The 16,177-nt window shown below is 46.1% G+C and overlaps 1 protein-coding gene across 3 annotated transcripts in view; it reads left to right on the forward strand.

Annotated features, from left to right (window-relative positions):
* Loxhd1 (lipoxygenase homology PLAT domains 1) overlaps nt 1–16,177 on the forward strand; it is a 161,865-nt gene that overhangs the window by 123,648 nt on the left and 22,040 nt on the right. For all 3 annotated transcript variants that reach the window (XM_052741493.1, XM_052741494.1, XM_052741495.1), the window contains 3 exons: nt 1,891–2,008; nt 3,526–3,700; nt 5,461–5,646. In XM_052741493.1, the coding sequence (XP_052597453.1) occupies nt 1,891–2,008; nt 3,526–3,700; nt 5,461–5,646 (479 nt within the window). The remainder of the gene's footprint in view (nt 1–1,890; nt 2,009–3,525; nt 3,701–5,460; nt 5,647–16,177) is intronic.

Consider the following 16,177-nt stretch of genomic DNA (forward strand, 5'->3'; position numbering starts at 1 on the left):
GTTGAGTACCCACTCCATGCCAGACCCTGCTGAAAGAGCCCTGCACCTATTTTAACTCAGGGTGACCCTTTTGCTCTGCACTGTTAGTGTCTCCCATTTATAATGAAGTCCTGAGACACAGAGAGATGAAGCAAATAGTCCAAGGTCACCAGGACTTGAACTCAGAAAGCTCAGGAATAAGTGAAGCTCCAATGGGAACAGAGGCTACTGACTGAAAGCTTGCTGTCACTGAGGTCAGGTATCAGTCAGATAGGGTAAGGTGGGAAGATGTGTGGTGAAGCATCACTGAGGCACGGTGAGAAGAACTGGGCATCTCATGTGACTGAATTACAGGGAGAGTTTGTGTTTCTCTCTTTGGTCCTAAGCTGGGAAACTGGAACCAAATCAGGAAGTTGGTAGTCGCTGAAAAAGTGGCCATTACGAGCCAGGTGCCAAAGAGGCTGTGAGTTGAGCCTTCATTTCTAGGCATGGCCTGGCTAGGGCCCCCTAGCATGTTTGGTCTCTACTAGTCTCTCTATTCCAACACTAAGCCCCACCCAACTCCAATTTCTGGGATTTTCTTTAGTTGATTCTCTTATTCTTATGTTCCACCCAATCTGCAGGTGCCCAAAATCTAATTGCTAATGGGAGGAAGGGTGGGAAGGAGGGGCAACATCCCCAGGAGCAAATTCCAGAGCTGTGGCTTGCAGTTCTGTCAGAAGAGTGGCCACACTAAACGCTCCGAGACCTGGTTAGGTGAAAGGACTTTCTCTCTTGGAAGGTTATACTGAGAGGGGAGCTGCATTTCCTACTTAATCTGGCATAAAGCTCCTCTCTGAACCATGCTTTGCTTTGCTGCATCTGCTCCCAGGAGGCATTGCACCATGCCTGAGAGGCCCTGTTGGGGGTGTCTTGGTGGTAGATGAGGACAGAAAGAGCACTGGGCATGTGACACATGCACAACATGGGGCTGGGTAAGGAAACACTTACCCCCAAGAAAAGCTGTGTGGCCAAGATGGAGGCCAGCATACCCGTGCGTATGCACTTACATGGACAGAGGAACTGTGGGGGGTGCTTGAAGTACTCAAAGAAGAGGTGACCTGGAACTAACACTGTCCCAGGACAAGGTAGGCCTTGCTCTCACTTTGCAGTACTCAGGTCTAACTGCACAGGGTGTGGTTTTGCACCCAAGAAGCAGAACAGTTGACCTCTGGAGCTGCCTCTTTGGGAGCACCTGTATTACCCCAGGGGCCTTTGAACAGTATCGTTGAATCAGTCCGCAGCTAAGCAAGCAGTCAGGCCCTGTGGCGAGAGCGGCAAAGGCTAAAGAGGACATCTCTGAGACGGTGCAGCGTGGGACAGGAGAGCAGCAGCCACCAAAGCAATGCTAACTTCAGTTGGCTGCCACTTTACAACTGCCGGGAATATGGACCAATCCAGAGCCACCGTGCTCAGCTGCACAGTTGCACACAGAGAAATGAGGCTAGTCCATCTTCTAGTGTTGGGCAGTGTACCACCTGCCGTACCCTTCAGGAGGGTTTGTCACTCATAGACTGTCACCTGACGCTTTTCCGGCACGAACTTCGTTTTACCCTTAAAGTTGGCTTCACATCCATTTGCTCTTCAGGATAGCTTTGTGAGATCATGGGGTGAATGCCATCCTCCCCAGATTACAAGTGAGAGATTCCAGTCCCAGAAAGGAAGGTAAGAAACTAGCCGATGAGAACAGAACCCAATCTGATAGCTCTTGGTTCAGGGCCCTGTCATCAGCCAAGCCTGCTTAACCCAGTCTTCTAGGATCCTACCTGGGGTGCAAAAGATGGGCAGTTGGGGGAACTGCTGGGAGTGATAAGGTGTCTGGTCTATGGCCAGGGCCAGCTTACCAACTTCCCTTCTTTGCTCTACCCCCAGGTTTGAGCGGGAACAAAATGACACCTTCATCATGGAGATCCTGGATATCGCTCCCTTTACCAAGATGCGCATCCGCATTGATGGGATGGGTAGCCGGCCAGAGTGGTTCCTGGAGAGGGTAATGTGATGCCCTCCTTCCATCCCTGCCCACCTCTTCTCCATGCTATTGGGTTATAAGTGACCTTGTAATGCTGCTATCCTGACCATGGACTTTGGTGTGAATTAATCGAGCAATGAAGCTTTATTTGTGTCTAGTAAGAGCTGAATTACTTCCAGAGAACACAGCACAGTGGGCGGAGCCTGGGATAGGGAAGGTTCGGTCGGGGTGGATTAATACTCTCGGACAAGAGATGTGCAGGGATTAGGAGAGAAGCAGACTTGAGGCACTGAGAGCTGGGTGGGTGGTGGGCTTTCTGTGTCCCTGTACACTGTTAGGTAGCTTTCTTCCTCCCTGCCTTCTCTCTCTGGAGGAGCCTGAGCCCACCAGGCAGCCAGGCTGTGGCCCATCCCTGGGCTCCCGGGCAGGCTGAGGGCTTCCTGGACAGGGATGATGAGAAACTTAAAAAACAGACTCGTGACGTCTCTGTTTTGTCTCAATCTCTCCTGCCTTCATCACACAGCATACAGAGCACACCACACACCACACACCACACACCACACACCACACACCACACACACCCGCAGGCTCAGCTTCTCCCAAGAAAAGAAGATGGCTGTGTTTCCCCATCACCATTTGCTTAACCCCCCTGGCCTTGTAGGACCCTGACACTGGGGACACTCATTGTTGTGGAGCAGAGGGCTCCCAGCGCACAGCTCGGCTTGCTATGTTTTCATGAGAACCAATGATACAGATGACAGCCCCACAGGCATGCCCCTGTGTCAGATGGGCTGGCGCTGGTGTCAGGTGACCATCTTGTACAGTGTGAGGCAGTTTCCTGTAGCTATGTAACCAAGCTCCAGAATTCAGTGGGGAAGAGAGCAGGAATCAAGGTGCGGACAGGCCATGTGCTCTCCCAAGACTCCACATAGGATCTGACCTTGGCTGTCCTCAAGCTCTCCCAGCTGCCAGACAGCACTCTCGCCGTGTACACATCTCCACGTGTAAATTCCCCCATCCTGTTTTGCTTAGAGCCCACCTTGGAACCTCATCCTAACTGATTATAACCCTAGTTTAAATAAAGTCATACCTTGAGACTAATGATTGGGACTTCAATATACACACTCGGGATTGGAGGAACATGGTTTAGTTTATAATAAAATCATTCTGTAAGCTTGTCCTTCATCCACCAAAGGCCAACTGCCCTGGTTCTCCTCAAGCTCTCCATCCACTGTGTAACCATTGCAGACTTTCCCTGAGCCAACAATATTGTATCCACACCACCCTGGCAAACGTCAGTGTCCTGCTCCCAGGATGCCAATGGCTTGATGCAGCAGAAGTTTTCTATACACATTCTAGGCATTGCTGTGGAAGCCTTTTCAGATACATTTCCAATTTCCAGATTACATGGGGCTTTCAGCAAAACACATAAGCAGAGCCCTTCCCACACCCAAGAGTCTGAATCAGGGGGCTTGGGATGGGGGTTCGTGGAATGGTGCTTGGGTAAGAGAGTGTATTTCTGCACGGCCCCTCTCCAGATCCTGCTGAAGAACATGGACACAGGAGACCTGACCATGTTCTACTATGGAGACTGGCTATCCCAAAGGAAGGGCAAGAAGACACTGGTGTGTGAAATGTGTGCAGTCATTGATGGAGAGGAGATGATGGAGTGGACCTCCTACACAGTCTCTGTGAAGACTAGTGACATCTTGGGTAGGTTGTGACCTCTTGCCTCCTGTCCCTTTGTCCTCCACTCTTGAATCATGACTTGAGACTGGCTTCTGATCAGGGCATTTTTCTTCACATAACCTTCTGAGGCCAAATCATCTCCACAGTGTGTCCTTTTCTGTGGAGACAAAGTATTTCCTCACAGTGGCCAAATTGGTTTCTTCCCTGTCCCCTCACAGAAATGGAGAGGATAATTTCAGGGACACAGCCTCTGCTTGGCTCAGAGACCTGCAGCTTCCTGATACTGCTGGATGCCTCTTACCCAATGCTCTGCACCTTGGCAATCCATACTTCACAGTTATCTGTGTTTGACTCTGGCCTGGGGCCTGGGGATAGAGCTGTGACCTCCAGGGCTCCCACACACCTGACAATCTGGTGGAGTTAACACATCATTAGGTGAGGCCAAAGCAGATGTCAGTCCAGGCACTTCTGGGGAACCAGAGTAGGGAGCCTTACCCATATAAATCTGGGCAAGAGTCACAGGAGCATTCCAGAAAGATGTCAAAGTCAAATCCAGAAAGACAAACAGAACCATTGAGCTGGTAGAATGCCCATAGGAAGGACTTCTAAACGAAGAGAGGGAATGCCTCTCATCGAGTCAGGAAACAGTGCCTCCTACCTTCTCTCCTCTAGCCAAGGCCTCTCTCCAAGGACCATTAAGAAGAATTTGGCAGACTCATTCACATCCACCATAGATGACTCATTGATCATGGTAGAGTGCACTTTCAACAGAGCAGTTTGCCAAAGAGATGGGTCAGTAAATCTGGCAGAGTTTGTTTCTAGCATGTTCCGTCTCCCTTTCTCCCCATAGTGGACCTTCCCCTTTATTGCTTGAAATTCCCAGTGTCCACATGCTTTGAGGGTCCTCTTTTAATTCCTTCATGGTGTGCTCTCAGGAAAATAACGAAGTTCGTGGTTAGCAACAGATGTGTGGCACAACGGCTTCACCGATACCTCTTCCAGGACCTCTGGCTTCTTAACAGTGGCCAGTGCCTGTTTGAAGCACTTCCCTGGGAACAGGTGCAGTTTTTTGCTAAGCATTCATGTTACTCTGACTGCAATTAGACCAACAATAATTGCAACATGCAAAGAGAAGGTGAGGGATAGAATTGGACACCTTGTAAGCACCAGCACTTCCTTACTGGGCCAGGGCTACCTGATATGGCCAATGAGAAATGACTCTTAACCAGACCGGGATGGAGGGGTCTCAGCAAGACTGAGGCTGAGACAAGTTTATTCCCAGCATTATACTCTTATCAGAAGCAGAATATAATTGCAGTGGCCACTATCAATACAATGGAAGTTGCCAGGATACGATGATGTTTGCAAGCTACACAAGGTACACGTCATTAATGTCTAAAACCAGTTGTCCTGTCAAGCTTCCATGTGCTTCATTGACTTTTAGGGGACACAGAGAATCACAGGGCATCCTGAAAGCTTCACTGCCTGAGGGAGTGCCTCAGTTTCTTAGAAATTTAAAGGCACACAGTGCCCTAGGAGTTATGGACTCTAACCTAAAAAAATCTATAATGCGTGTCTCTCAAGGTAGGTAGACCAGGCCAACTACATGGTTCCCTGTAACACCTAAGAAGTCCAGACCACTTCTGACCTTTCTGGTCCTTATCCCTAGTTCCATGGACTCTAGACTCTGTCCCCCTGTGCTCCAGGAGTCTGGGGAAAAGGCCAGAGCAGAGGGCTTTGTGAAGAGATGCCGGTTCCCAGAGCCTCGCCTGTGTATTTCCCAGGAGCAGGCACGGATGCCAATGTGTTCATCATCATCTTTGGGGAGAATGGGGACAGCGGGACCCTGGCCCTGAAGCAGTCGGCCAACTGGAACAAGTTTGAGCGGAACAACACAGACACCTTCAACTTCTCTGACATGCTGAGCCTGGGCCACCTCTGCAAGCTGAGGGTCTGGCATGACAACAAAGGTAGCTACTGCCTGGAACCAGGGTGGCAGAGGGTAGCCCTTCCTGGGACAGTGCTCCCTGGTCCTCTGCCTCTCTAGGCAAGTAGACCCTGCCTACCCCAGCAGGAAGGCAATTCAGCCATGGATTGCACCATTTGGGGGGGACCATCCATTAGAGGTCCTGTGTTCCTAGGCCGTTCTTACGCCTGGAGCTTAGTTCCTCCTGCTTTCTCCCTGAGAGGGGGTTGGTTAATGAGTCTTCATTTTTGCAATATCAGAGTATGAATTCTACTTAGTTTGGGCATAAAAATTAAGAAGAAAAGGAATTGGGTTGGTTTAGTAGCTCAAGTGTAGCATAATTGCTTAGCATGCGCAAGGCCCTGTATTCTATCCCTAGAATGGAGAGGGGGGAGTAGAGAGGAGAAAGGGAGGGAGGGAAGAAAGGAAGGGATGGAGGAAGGAAGGAAGGAAGGAAGGAAAGAAGGAAGGAAGGAAGGAAGGAAGGAATCTCACCGAGTCCACTTCCTGTGGATTTTCTATCAGTCTTACAACCCTGAGTCTAAATGTAGCTATATTCACTTATAAATGTAAGCAAGATACAAGCCAAGTGAGAACTTGACTTTGTAACTCCAAGGTGCTTAGGGAGACTTCGTCCGTTGCTGTAATGGTTTCCATGGCCTCCCCACTCCTTTGCCCACTGCTTTGCTCTCTGCAGACATCGCATCTCTTTATTCTGGCTTTGCACCTGCCGCTCCTGCTGGATATCAGAGTTGAAGGTTCATTACTGGACTTACCCACCTCCATGCTTGCTGCTGCCCCCAACTCCCCTCCAGTGTCTGGAGTCAAAACTAGCTTCCCCCAAGCTGTCCACTCCAAGCCCTCTCGTGCCTTTGCTATACCCTCACCTCCCACAGAGCTGTCCTGAGGCCGCCTGCCTCACTTCACCTCCTTAGATCTCAATGCAGCTGATGGCTGGCAAACCCAGTTCAGGCGCTGGCTGAGCTTCCAGGAGGAGCAGTGTTACTGATTCATTTCAACATGGGGTCAACAGTCAAAGCATTTCCCATGTGGCAATAAACTGAGATGGAGCAGAGAAAGTAGCTGCTCTTTAAAGCAATCACATGATGATGAAGACTTGTCCAGCACTTCACAGTTGTCAGGTTTCCTGTACGTATTCAGTCGTTCATGACCTGAACATCTAATGTGTTCCTGGTGGGCCTGGGACCATGTGAGCTAGGGAGAGTTGCAAACTTTTGATCATTCAGTGTGCTTTGTGACTTTATGTAACAAAGTCTTGTTACTGACTCTCTACTCTGTAACCAAAGAACATCAAGGCCTTAGGATGTCCACTCCAGGACCACAGAGTGGCAAATGGACCAGCTAGCATCCCCAGCAGGGATTCTGTTGTTGTTTCGACCCACCATGTCCATCCTGCTGATCACAATTCTGCACCTTCAATGCCCCCATGCCAGAGAGCCAGGAAGGGAGATGGTGGCCTGAGGGATATCATCCTCTACCTGTTTGCTTCATCATCAGAGTGTACAGGTAGGGGTCTCATCCTGACAAGGTGCCGTGCTGAGGAACTCTTCTTCCTCACTTGTCACTGGGACAAAGTTTCTGACAAAATTGAGTAAGGGAGGAAGGATTTCTTCTGGATCAGTGCCAGACCCTTCAGTCCCTGCTCAGCCAGCTCCCTTGTGAGGAACATCATCATGGAGGAAGGGCGTGACCAAGGAAAGTTGCTCATCTCACAGCAGCCAAGAGAAGCAGAAAGGAATATAGGAAGGGGCCTAAACTCTTGCCTTTCAATAACTTCCCCCAAATAACCCACTCTTCTCCACCAGGCTAAACCTAGCACAGTCCCACCACCTCCCACACACCTGTTCACATTTTAAATTCATTCATTAGGTCCAAGACTGTGCTTTGTTAACCTCCTGGTACAGTCAGTTTTAAATCAAGATCAGTCACCTCAGGTGGCATCACAAGTCTGTGGAGAGACACATACTTGTGAGACTGTCTCACAAATCCATAGTAAATCTCTCCTTTTCCACAGAGGAGCCATTACAAAGATCCCAAGTTTTTTCCCCTACTGCCATCTGCATGATCGTCCTATCAGTCATTGGATGGTAGTCCAAAGTCTGAATGAATGAATGATACCATCCATGGCCTCTAAGACATTCTGCCCCAGATACTTCAAAAGATCAGGCTCAGCCCCTGTCATGACATGCCACAGTGACTCGCTCAGTTAAAGACAGGTGTGCAAACCCCAAGCCACATGCGTGTGTCTGCACAGGCCTCATTAGAAACACCTAGCAGACTAGACTGGTGGGGCCAGCATGGAAGGAGAGTGTGAATGCAGTGGGAACTGGGTAAGCATTAGCTCCCCACTAAAGGAACTACCAGATGTCTCAGAACCCCAAGTTCTCCAACCCTGTTCTGTCATAGCCTCCATCTCAGAAGCAGCAGCACCAATGTGGCGGAGGAGGAAGGGTTGGAATCCTTGGCAACCCAGCCTATGGGCCACACTGAGACAGGGGTTCCTTACTAACTTCCGGTCAGGCCTGAAAAGAAGGCAGGGAGGAAATTCGTGTCAACTAAACCCACTTCCCTTTTTCAAAAAGGGAATACCACACCAGGACCATTGCAATGTGTGTGTTTCGTTTGTGGGACGAGGGCAGGGGGCGATCAGAAAGACTGGGGAGGTTTAGGAAAGACCATGCTTTTGGAGAAATCAGCGCTCTTTGGAAGCCACGGAACTGTCCAAGGTACTGACTTCTCTAGTTTCAGTTCATTCAGGATTCTAGAGCCTGTTAGGGGGTTTGAGATTTGATGAATGACTGACTCTCCTCCTCCTCCTCCTCCTCCTCCTCCTCCTCCTCCTCCTCCTCCTCCTCCTCCTCTTCCCCCTCTTCCTCCTCTTCCCTCTCTTCCCCCTCTTCCCCCTCTTCCTCGTCCTCCTTCTTCTTCCTCCTCTTCTTTTCTCCTTCTCCTTCTCCTTCTTCTCCTCTTCCTCCTCCTTTTTCTTCTTCCCCTTCCCCCTCCCCTCCCTCTTCCCCCTCTCCCTCCCCTCCCCTTCCTCCTTTTTTTGCTTCCTTCCTTCCCTCTTTCCCTATTTTGTTTCTTCCATTTTTATTTCTGTTGGGGTTTTTTTTGTTTGTTTGTTTTTGAAGTCTCACACTGTAGCTCAGGCTGGCACAGAACTCACTGTGTACTCCATTCTGGCCTGACAATCCTCTGGCCTCAATCTCATGAGTGTTGGGATTACAGATGTAAGTGACTACATCCAGGTGTGGCTATCTTCATTCTGGCCTATGGTAGATACTCAGATGCTTGGCAAGGTGGTCCATATCTCATGCATCCCACCCCAAACTGACAGTACAAAAGGCACAGGACTGCTGGTCCATTGTCAGAGCTCACACCTCTGTCCTCCCTACATAAAAACTCCATCTTAGCCCTATATACCTATTTGCAGGTATGTAAATCTGAGCCCTATATATCTATTATTTCTCATCTATTTTCTCCTGGGGCTTCCATCCCTTTGATGTCTTCTTCCATCTTCCTTCACTGTGTGTTTCTCACAAAGAACCTTCTAGAGTCCTCTTGGATGTTTCTGACTTCATGCTGTACCCTTCCTTCCAACCCAAGAAAGTAGAGACTCACATCTCTGATAAGAATATTAGGTCTTCTGGGCAGTGGTGGTGTACACCTTTAATCCCAGCACTCGGGAGGCAGAGCCAGGCAGATCTCTGTGAGTTCGAGGCCAGCCTGGCCTACAAAGTGAGTTCCAGGAAAGGCGCAAAGCTACACAGAGAAACCCTGTCTCAAAAGAAAAAAAAAAGAAGAAGATCTTACTGGATCATTTCAAGAGTCAAAGATAACATTTATTTCTAGTGTTGTCCAAGCTTACATGTTTCTTGTGGTGGGGGGAGGGGATTCCTCTTCATTGATATGATCACTCTTTAAAGAAATGATCAGCCCAGGCCCTTTACAGCTCTAACAACCCCATGTGGTTTGAATGTTGATATCAGTTCTTAAATCAGTGACAGTCGGCTAGCCAATGTCGCTAAGTACTTTCGTCAGTCCCAGTCTATGATTGATTGACCTCATTGCTTTGCACCTGTGACAAGATGGAACATCATGGCAGGAGTTATGGCTGAGCAAAGCCACCCATATCAGAACCCAGGAAACAAAATAAGGAGCCTACCATCCCTCCTCCCTGAGGAACTTCACCAGGTCCTACCTCTTAAAGGTTCCACAGCTTCCCAATAGTACCACCCTGGAGACCAAGCCATTAAGCATGGGTCTTTTGGGAAACAGTTAAGACCCAAACAATGGCAGATAGGATTGAAGCCATGGATAAGGCTGAATGAGGGAAAATACAGCTCAAGCAGAGCCAGGGTGGCTAAGTGAAGGTTGTAGAGAAGTCCAGCATTTGAGTTGAATAACTAAAGGGAAGGAAGAGGAGGGGGTGGAGAAATTATCTCTACAGTTTTGGCTTCTAAACTAGAATGTGTTTGGGAAGAAGAGATCCATCTAGGGAACTCCACTGCTAAGGACTGCCCACTGTTCCTGAGAGCCCAAGCTATGATGTACCAGTTCTGACTCCATAGTTTCTTAGACATAAATTTAGCAGAGGAAATAAGAAGTAGCATTTGTTTTCAAATAGTGAAGCAGTTTAAAATGTTTTTGGGGGGCTGGAAAGATGGTTCAATGGTTAAGAGCACGTGCTGTTCTTACAAAGGACTCAGATCCAGTTCCCAGCACCTACATGGCATCTCACAACTGTCTGTAACTCTAGATCCAGGGGATCTGATGCCCTCTTCCGGCCTCCATGTGCATGAAGCATGCATATGGTATACAATCATACACAGATGCAGGCAAAACACTCACACACATAAACTAAAAATAAATAAATCATAAAATAAAATGTCTGTTCCTCCCTACAAATTCCCAGAATTCCTGGATGAGAAGTTTTGTTACACAGCAGCATATTTCAGGCATGCAATGGAGAGCATGAAGATGGACAAGCTTCTGTGGTTTATGAATTCAGGTTCATCAGACAAAACTCTTTCATTTGTCTCCTGAGAGACCCTCTCCACCCTACACAAAGCCAGGGAACCCCTCTCAGAAAGCCACACATACTCTCTTTGCTTTTTGGTCCTTGTTATCACATGGAATTGCCTTTTTATTTCTGACAATTCCATTTCATTCAGAAAATAATGTAGTACATTTGAGTTTAAGTGATAGAAACTCTCTAAGAGCATTGTTCTCATTCTAAAGGCTTTCTCTTTTCCATACTCTCTTCCTTTTGACATCTCCCAGTGTTTGTAGGCCAACCCTTGTTTAAATACTGTCTTGCATGATTTTGACTAAATCAAGTTTTTCATACATCGGTACTCAAGAGATAGTTTCATACCCACAATTCCCTTCTTCTGCTACTGTTATGTGTCCCTCAGAATCCAGGTTAGTTATTAAGTTCTTTGTAAATTTCCCCAACTACCCTGAATGAACTTAGATGTCCTCTATTCCCACTCCTCTGCTTTCCATATACACCTCTATTTGTAGTGTGCTGATTGTAATGGTCTTTCTCGCCAATTACAGTTGACAGACTTCCTGTCTTTCAAGGATGGGGACCTTGTTTGATTGGCATTCCTAGTGCCAAGTTTGTACTTAGTAGGTCCCTAATAATTATGAGAGTGAGTAAACAGGTCAGTGTTCTACATCAGCTTCTTGCAGCTTCTGGATCTGGGATGAATGGCTGCAGACCTTTTCTAGTCATCCATGAAGATCTCTTTCTCTTTTCTAGGTATTTGAACAGTTTCCAGATATAGTACATCAAACCTGATATTTAGTAAAGTGTTTGTAAGGGTAGGTTCTCTCAGGTGTTGTAGACCCAATTGTGTCTTCTGTTCCCCAAATTCTTGCTCACCCAGAACCAGAATCAGAGAGTACAAAGGAGTCTTTACAGATAGAACTAGTTTTAAATGACATCATCATTGATCTACAGTGGGTCTGAAACCCAAAGATGATGTGTGTTCCTACAAGAAAAAGAGAGATCATGGAAGGACTCAGGAACATAATCATGTGAGGCAACATGAGATCAGAGTTGGAGCTAGCCAGCAGTTACTAGCCAAGAAACACCAAGGATTGCTGGGAGTCACTGAAGCCAAGAAAAATCAGAGGAGCTTTGTCAAAGACAATGGCCAGGGACACAGCTTACTTTCAGAATTCTAGTCTCCAGAATCATGAGATCATACATTGCTGTTGTTTTTCTAAACATCAATCTGTAGTGATTTTTCTGTGGTAACTCCAAGAAAATAAAACAGTGAGGATGCACCTTTAAGGACCAATAAAGACTTACCTGGCATCTCAGTTCAGTCATGAGCCTGCTGCAGAGAATCGGGACCTGCTGCTGATGGAAAGAGAGTCAAGGCCACTGGGACCCAGGAAAACATAGCAAACCAGAGTTTCATCATGAGCCCAGTGTCAGAGAAGCTAACTGCCATAACTTAACTACAACAAGGCTGAATGGTCTAGTCAGAATGCTTAAAATGGTATCAACTTTTGTAAGTTGGGTTTCCACAGCCTTGAAATCAATGTTGTGGGAACTAGGGGACAGAAATGATCTATTCTCTAAGCTTGAAAAAAGGAAACAGTTTAGTGCTAATAGGCATCACTGACTAGCTTTGACTCTCACTCTGGACTTCTCACTTAATTCCAGCCACAGGTATTCTGCCTTATGTTGTGATCCCAAGCATGCATCCTGCCATAACTGTATTTCCTTATTGCTGGTTAGAAAGCTCCTTTATGTCTTCACCCTCTCACTGAAACTTATTGTCCAGCCATGTATGAACTCCCTCCAAAACAGTTGGTCAATATGTGACTGAATTCTGTCTCCTTTAATTGACTACCTCAGTTAGGGTTTCCATTGTTGTGAAGGAACACCACGACTAATATCAACTCAAGGAGAAAAGGATTTATTTCAGTTTTAGTTCCACATCACAGTCTATCACTCAAGGCAGGGACCTGGAGGCAGGAACTGATGCAGAACCCATGGAGAAGTGCTGCTTACTGGCTTGCTCATCATGCCTTGCTCAAACTGTTCTCATATAGTACACAGGACCACAAGTCAATGGGTGCTACCACCCATAGTGAACTGGGTCCACCCACATCAATCATCAATCAAGAAAAATGCATCATGGCCGTGCCCTTAGGCCAATCTGTTGGAGGCATATTCTCTGTTGAGATTTCCTTTTCCAAAGTGACTTTAGTTTGTGTCAAGTTGCAATAAAACCAGTCAGCACTCTTGACTTGCAGCTCCATGAGTTCCACTGTCTTGACCATTGTTCTTACCCTGGTGTCAATCCACTACCTGTTATATAACAGGGAATTAATATGGTTCAGTAGAATTTAATTACATCTTTCTTTAAGGCTCTCAAATCCTTCTTTGTATTTCTTGCCTTCATCATAGGAGATTCAGTTTCCTCCAGGACTAAAGATTTCTTTGTGTAATAATAATAATAATAATAATAATAATAATAATAATAATAATAATAAGGCCCTGGCCATAAACCTCAGCTGAGCTCATAATTAAGTACTCTAGATGCCTACATCCCTTATACAGACAGTTATTTCACACATATCTAGACTGTCTTGGCTTTCTTGATTTATATTCTACTGTGAAAAACCCAGCATCCAATTAGCCAGTTTCTTCTCTCTCATTGCTGTCAAAACCCTTCAAGGGGAGGGAGGGCATTCAGCACTGTGGATAGCGCCAGCCCCTATGCACAGTAACTAGATGCTATAAACTTTCATTAGATCCCAGAGTCTCCAGAGAGCTTGACACTGATTCTTGCTTTGGATATCAAAGACTATCTGATGGCCCTGTCCTGTGCTGACTCTTGGATACAAAGGAATTCTGAGTTGTTGATGTGATCCTCTTCCCCTTGTAGGCAGAGAGAAGAGGCATTCTTTCCAGCCAGACTTTGGTCCTGAAAGCAGGCTAATACCATGGGCAGGTGAACCTATGTTGTTGGGACACAAATAAGTTCTGAGAAAAAGCAGGTCCTCTGCTCAATTCCTCTCTGCAGTGGCTTTCTTTTTCAAGGATGGAGATTTAGATGTTCACAGGTGCTAAGGTTGCTGAGCATGTCATTAACAGCTCTCTTTGCCATACTTTCTTATATTAAAAATTTTCCCCCAACTCCATCTTTTCCTTGCATAGAAATTTTTGAGGATAAATGGGTTTTATCTGAGATTCCTCCACCAGAAGGTAAAGATTCTAAACAAATATTTAAGTGAGGTTACAAAAGTTTAGTTAACTTCAATCATAGTGTTCTTCTCAACCCTAGATCTGTTACTGGGGGTGTTAAATTAGTAGAACTTTTGAACTTCAGTCTAGCTAAAACTTTTGAATATGCACAAAAGTGAAGAAAACACAACTCTACCCTTTTGGTTTTGTCCTTCATTCTTGACCCCTCTGTGGCTGCCAGAGGATATGAAGCTAAATCCTAGACCCTGGGCCACCTCGCCCCAAACACATTCACATGCAGCATGCTTCTCCTTTGAACATGGACACTTTCCTGTAAAACCACACCACCATCATCACACTTAACAATGATTTGTTTCAACTCCTACTGTATAATACATTTTCCCAGTGTATGTCATAGGAAAACTTACTTGTAAATGCATGTGGGGGACACAGGAGAGTATACTGAATATTGAAGAAATGCTATATATTGATATGGTAGTATGTGGGAAGAAGTCTCGCTCACACTGGTGCTAGCATTAAATTCGGGGTTCAGTATTGCAAGCCTGGTTGCTCCACTGTAAATGTCCGTTGTGACTCTCTATCTAATGGCCTCATCTGGTGATGATCAATTAGAATTACAAATATGAAGTTATAATTCTGTCATTGCTTTTCCACTTAGCAGCTAGGAGTTTTCTTTTTAAAAATTTGTCCCTAGGCTATTTGATTGCCATGAAATGCAGTTTGAAGAGGAAAATCAAGATAAATGATTAGTTCTTCTACTTAATTCTAATTACCCAGATAGCTTTTACAGTACTGAACAAATTGGAATAAAGTGTTTGTTGTCTAAATCATCTTGCTCTTTTGCTTCCTCTGGTTAAATGAAAACTCTGCTTAGTTTAGTAAAGATTTTTTAACCACAACATGATTGACATTTTTTAATACTTTTAGATCATAGAAATAGGAAGGACCTCAGAAATCATCATAGGAGTGCTACAGTGTGCTCACTTAGGCAGATACACTGAGACCTGAATTCAGATCTGCCAAATCCCAGGAGGTTGCCCGAAGTAGCCTCCAAGATGAGGCCCCTGTGAGTGTTTTGGGAAGATAATAGCCAGAGTCTTATATTCTTCTATACCTGATGCTCTCTGATGGCTCCATAGCTCACTTTAAACCATCCATGATCTTGCTAAGGAAATGTGAGTCACCCAGATGGGCTTTTTGCTTCTTACAAGTTATTTTTAGGGAAGGTGTTGCTTGGTGAAGTGAATCTTTCTACCTGAGAAGAATCTCAATGGTTTGCACTGGATAAAAATACTGACAGTTGACTTTTTGAAAGTGAAAATAATTTATCGCTTCTGTGATCATTGAATACTAAGTAATATGATTAAGAGGTCATAAGACATGTTTCCCAAACCTTGAAGTTAGAGAAGTAAGATCCGAATATAAAAATAATCTTAAAAGAGTTAAGGCATAGTTACAACCCCAGCAGCAAAGATTTCTCTGGATATCAATGCTTATGGCCAAGAGAACAAACATGTTATGGTTTGAATCGGAAATGTCCCCCATGGGTTTATATTTTAAACAAACTCTAGTTAGCAGCACTATTTTTAAGGCTGTGGAACCTTTAGGAAGCTGGACCTGGCTGGAGGAGATAGGGACTGCTGTCATTTTTTCTGAGTCTGCCGGCGTGTAAGAGTCTTCACTACCCTTTCCTGCTGTGAAAACCCCACCACGCCTTCCCTGCTGGGAGGACCCCGTCCTCTGAAACAGTGGGCCCAAATGAACCCTCCCTTAAGTTGTTCCAGTCAGGTATTTGGGTCATGGTGATGATCAAAGTAACTAATACAGTGCTCAAGGAACAGTGTGGGCATGAGGACAGCTGAGAGGCTCAGAGGCATTGAGAGCCATGTTGTGCAGAGAACAGGCAGGCACTGAGCTCAGGGGAATAACTTGGGGCCATAATGAGGAGAGAGGAGATGCCAAATGCATGCCCAAGGACTCTATCACATAAGGGTTGATTGAAATGGGCTAAAGGAAGCACAGAGCCCTCCATCCCACCAGATGTGGAAAGCCACCAGACTTTTGGGCAGTAAGCAGCATGTTACCATGCTTACTTAACAGTTACCAAACTGTTACCAGCCTCACTCTCAGTCAGCCTGTCACCCCCTATCTGGGACATTGGGACCCCACAGTAGTTCAGAGTTGCTAGATCTTTTACTCAAAGTGAATGTTAGGACATTTGGGATATAATAATCAATAGTACTAGGACAGACCATTCCTCCGAGGTAAGGCTGTAAACTCC

This window comes from Peromyscus californicus, unplaced genomic scaffold (assembly GCF_007827085.1).
Source record: "Peromyscus californicus insignis strain IS unplaced genomic scaffold, ASM782708v3 Scaffold_17__1_contigs__length_78620276, whole genome shotgun sequence".
NCBI classification, from domain to species: Eukaryota; Metazoa; Chordata; class Mammalia; order Rodentia; family Cricetidae; genus Peromyscus; species Peromyscus californicus.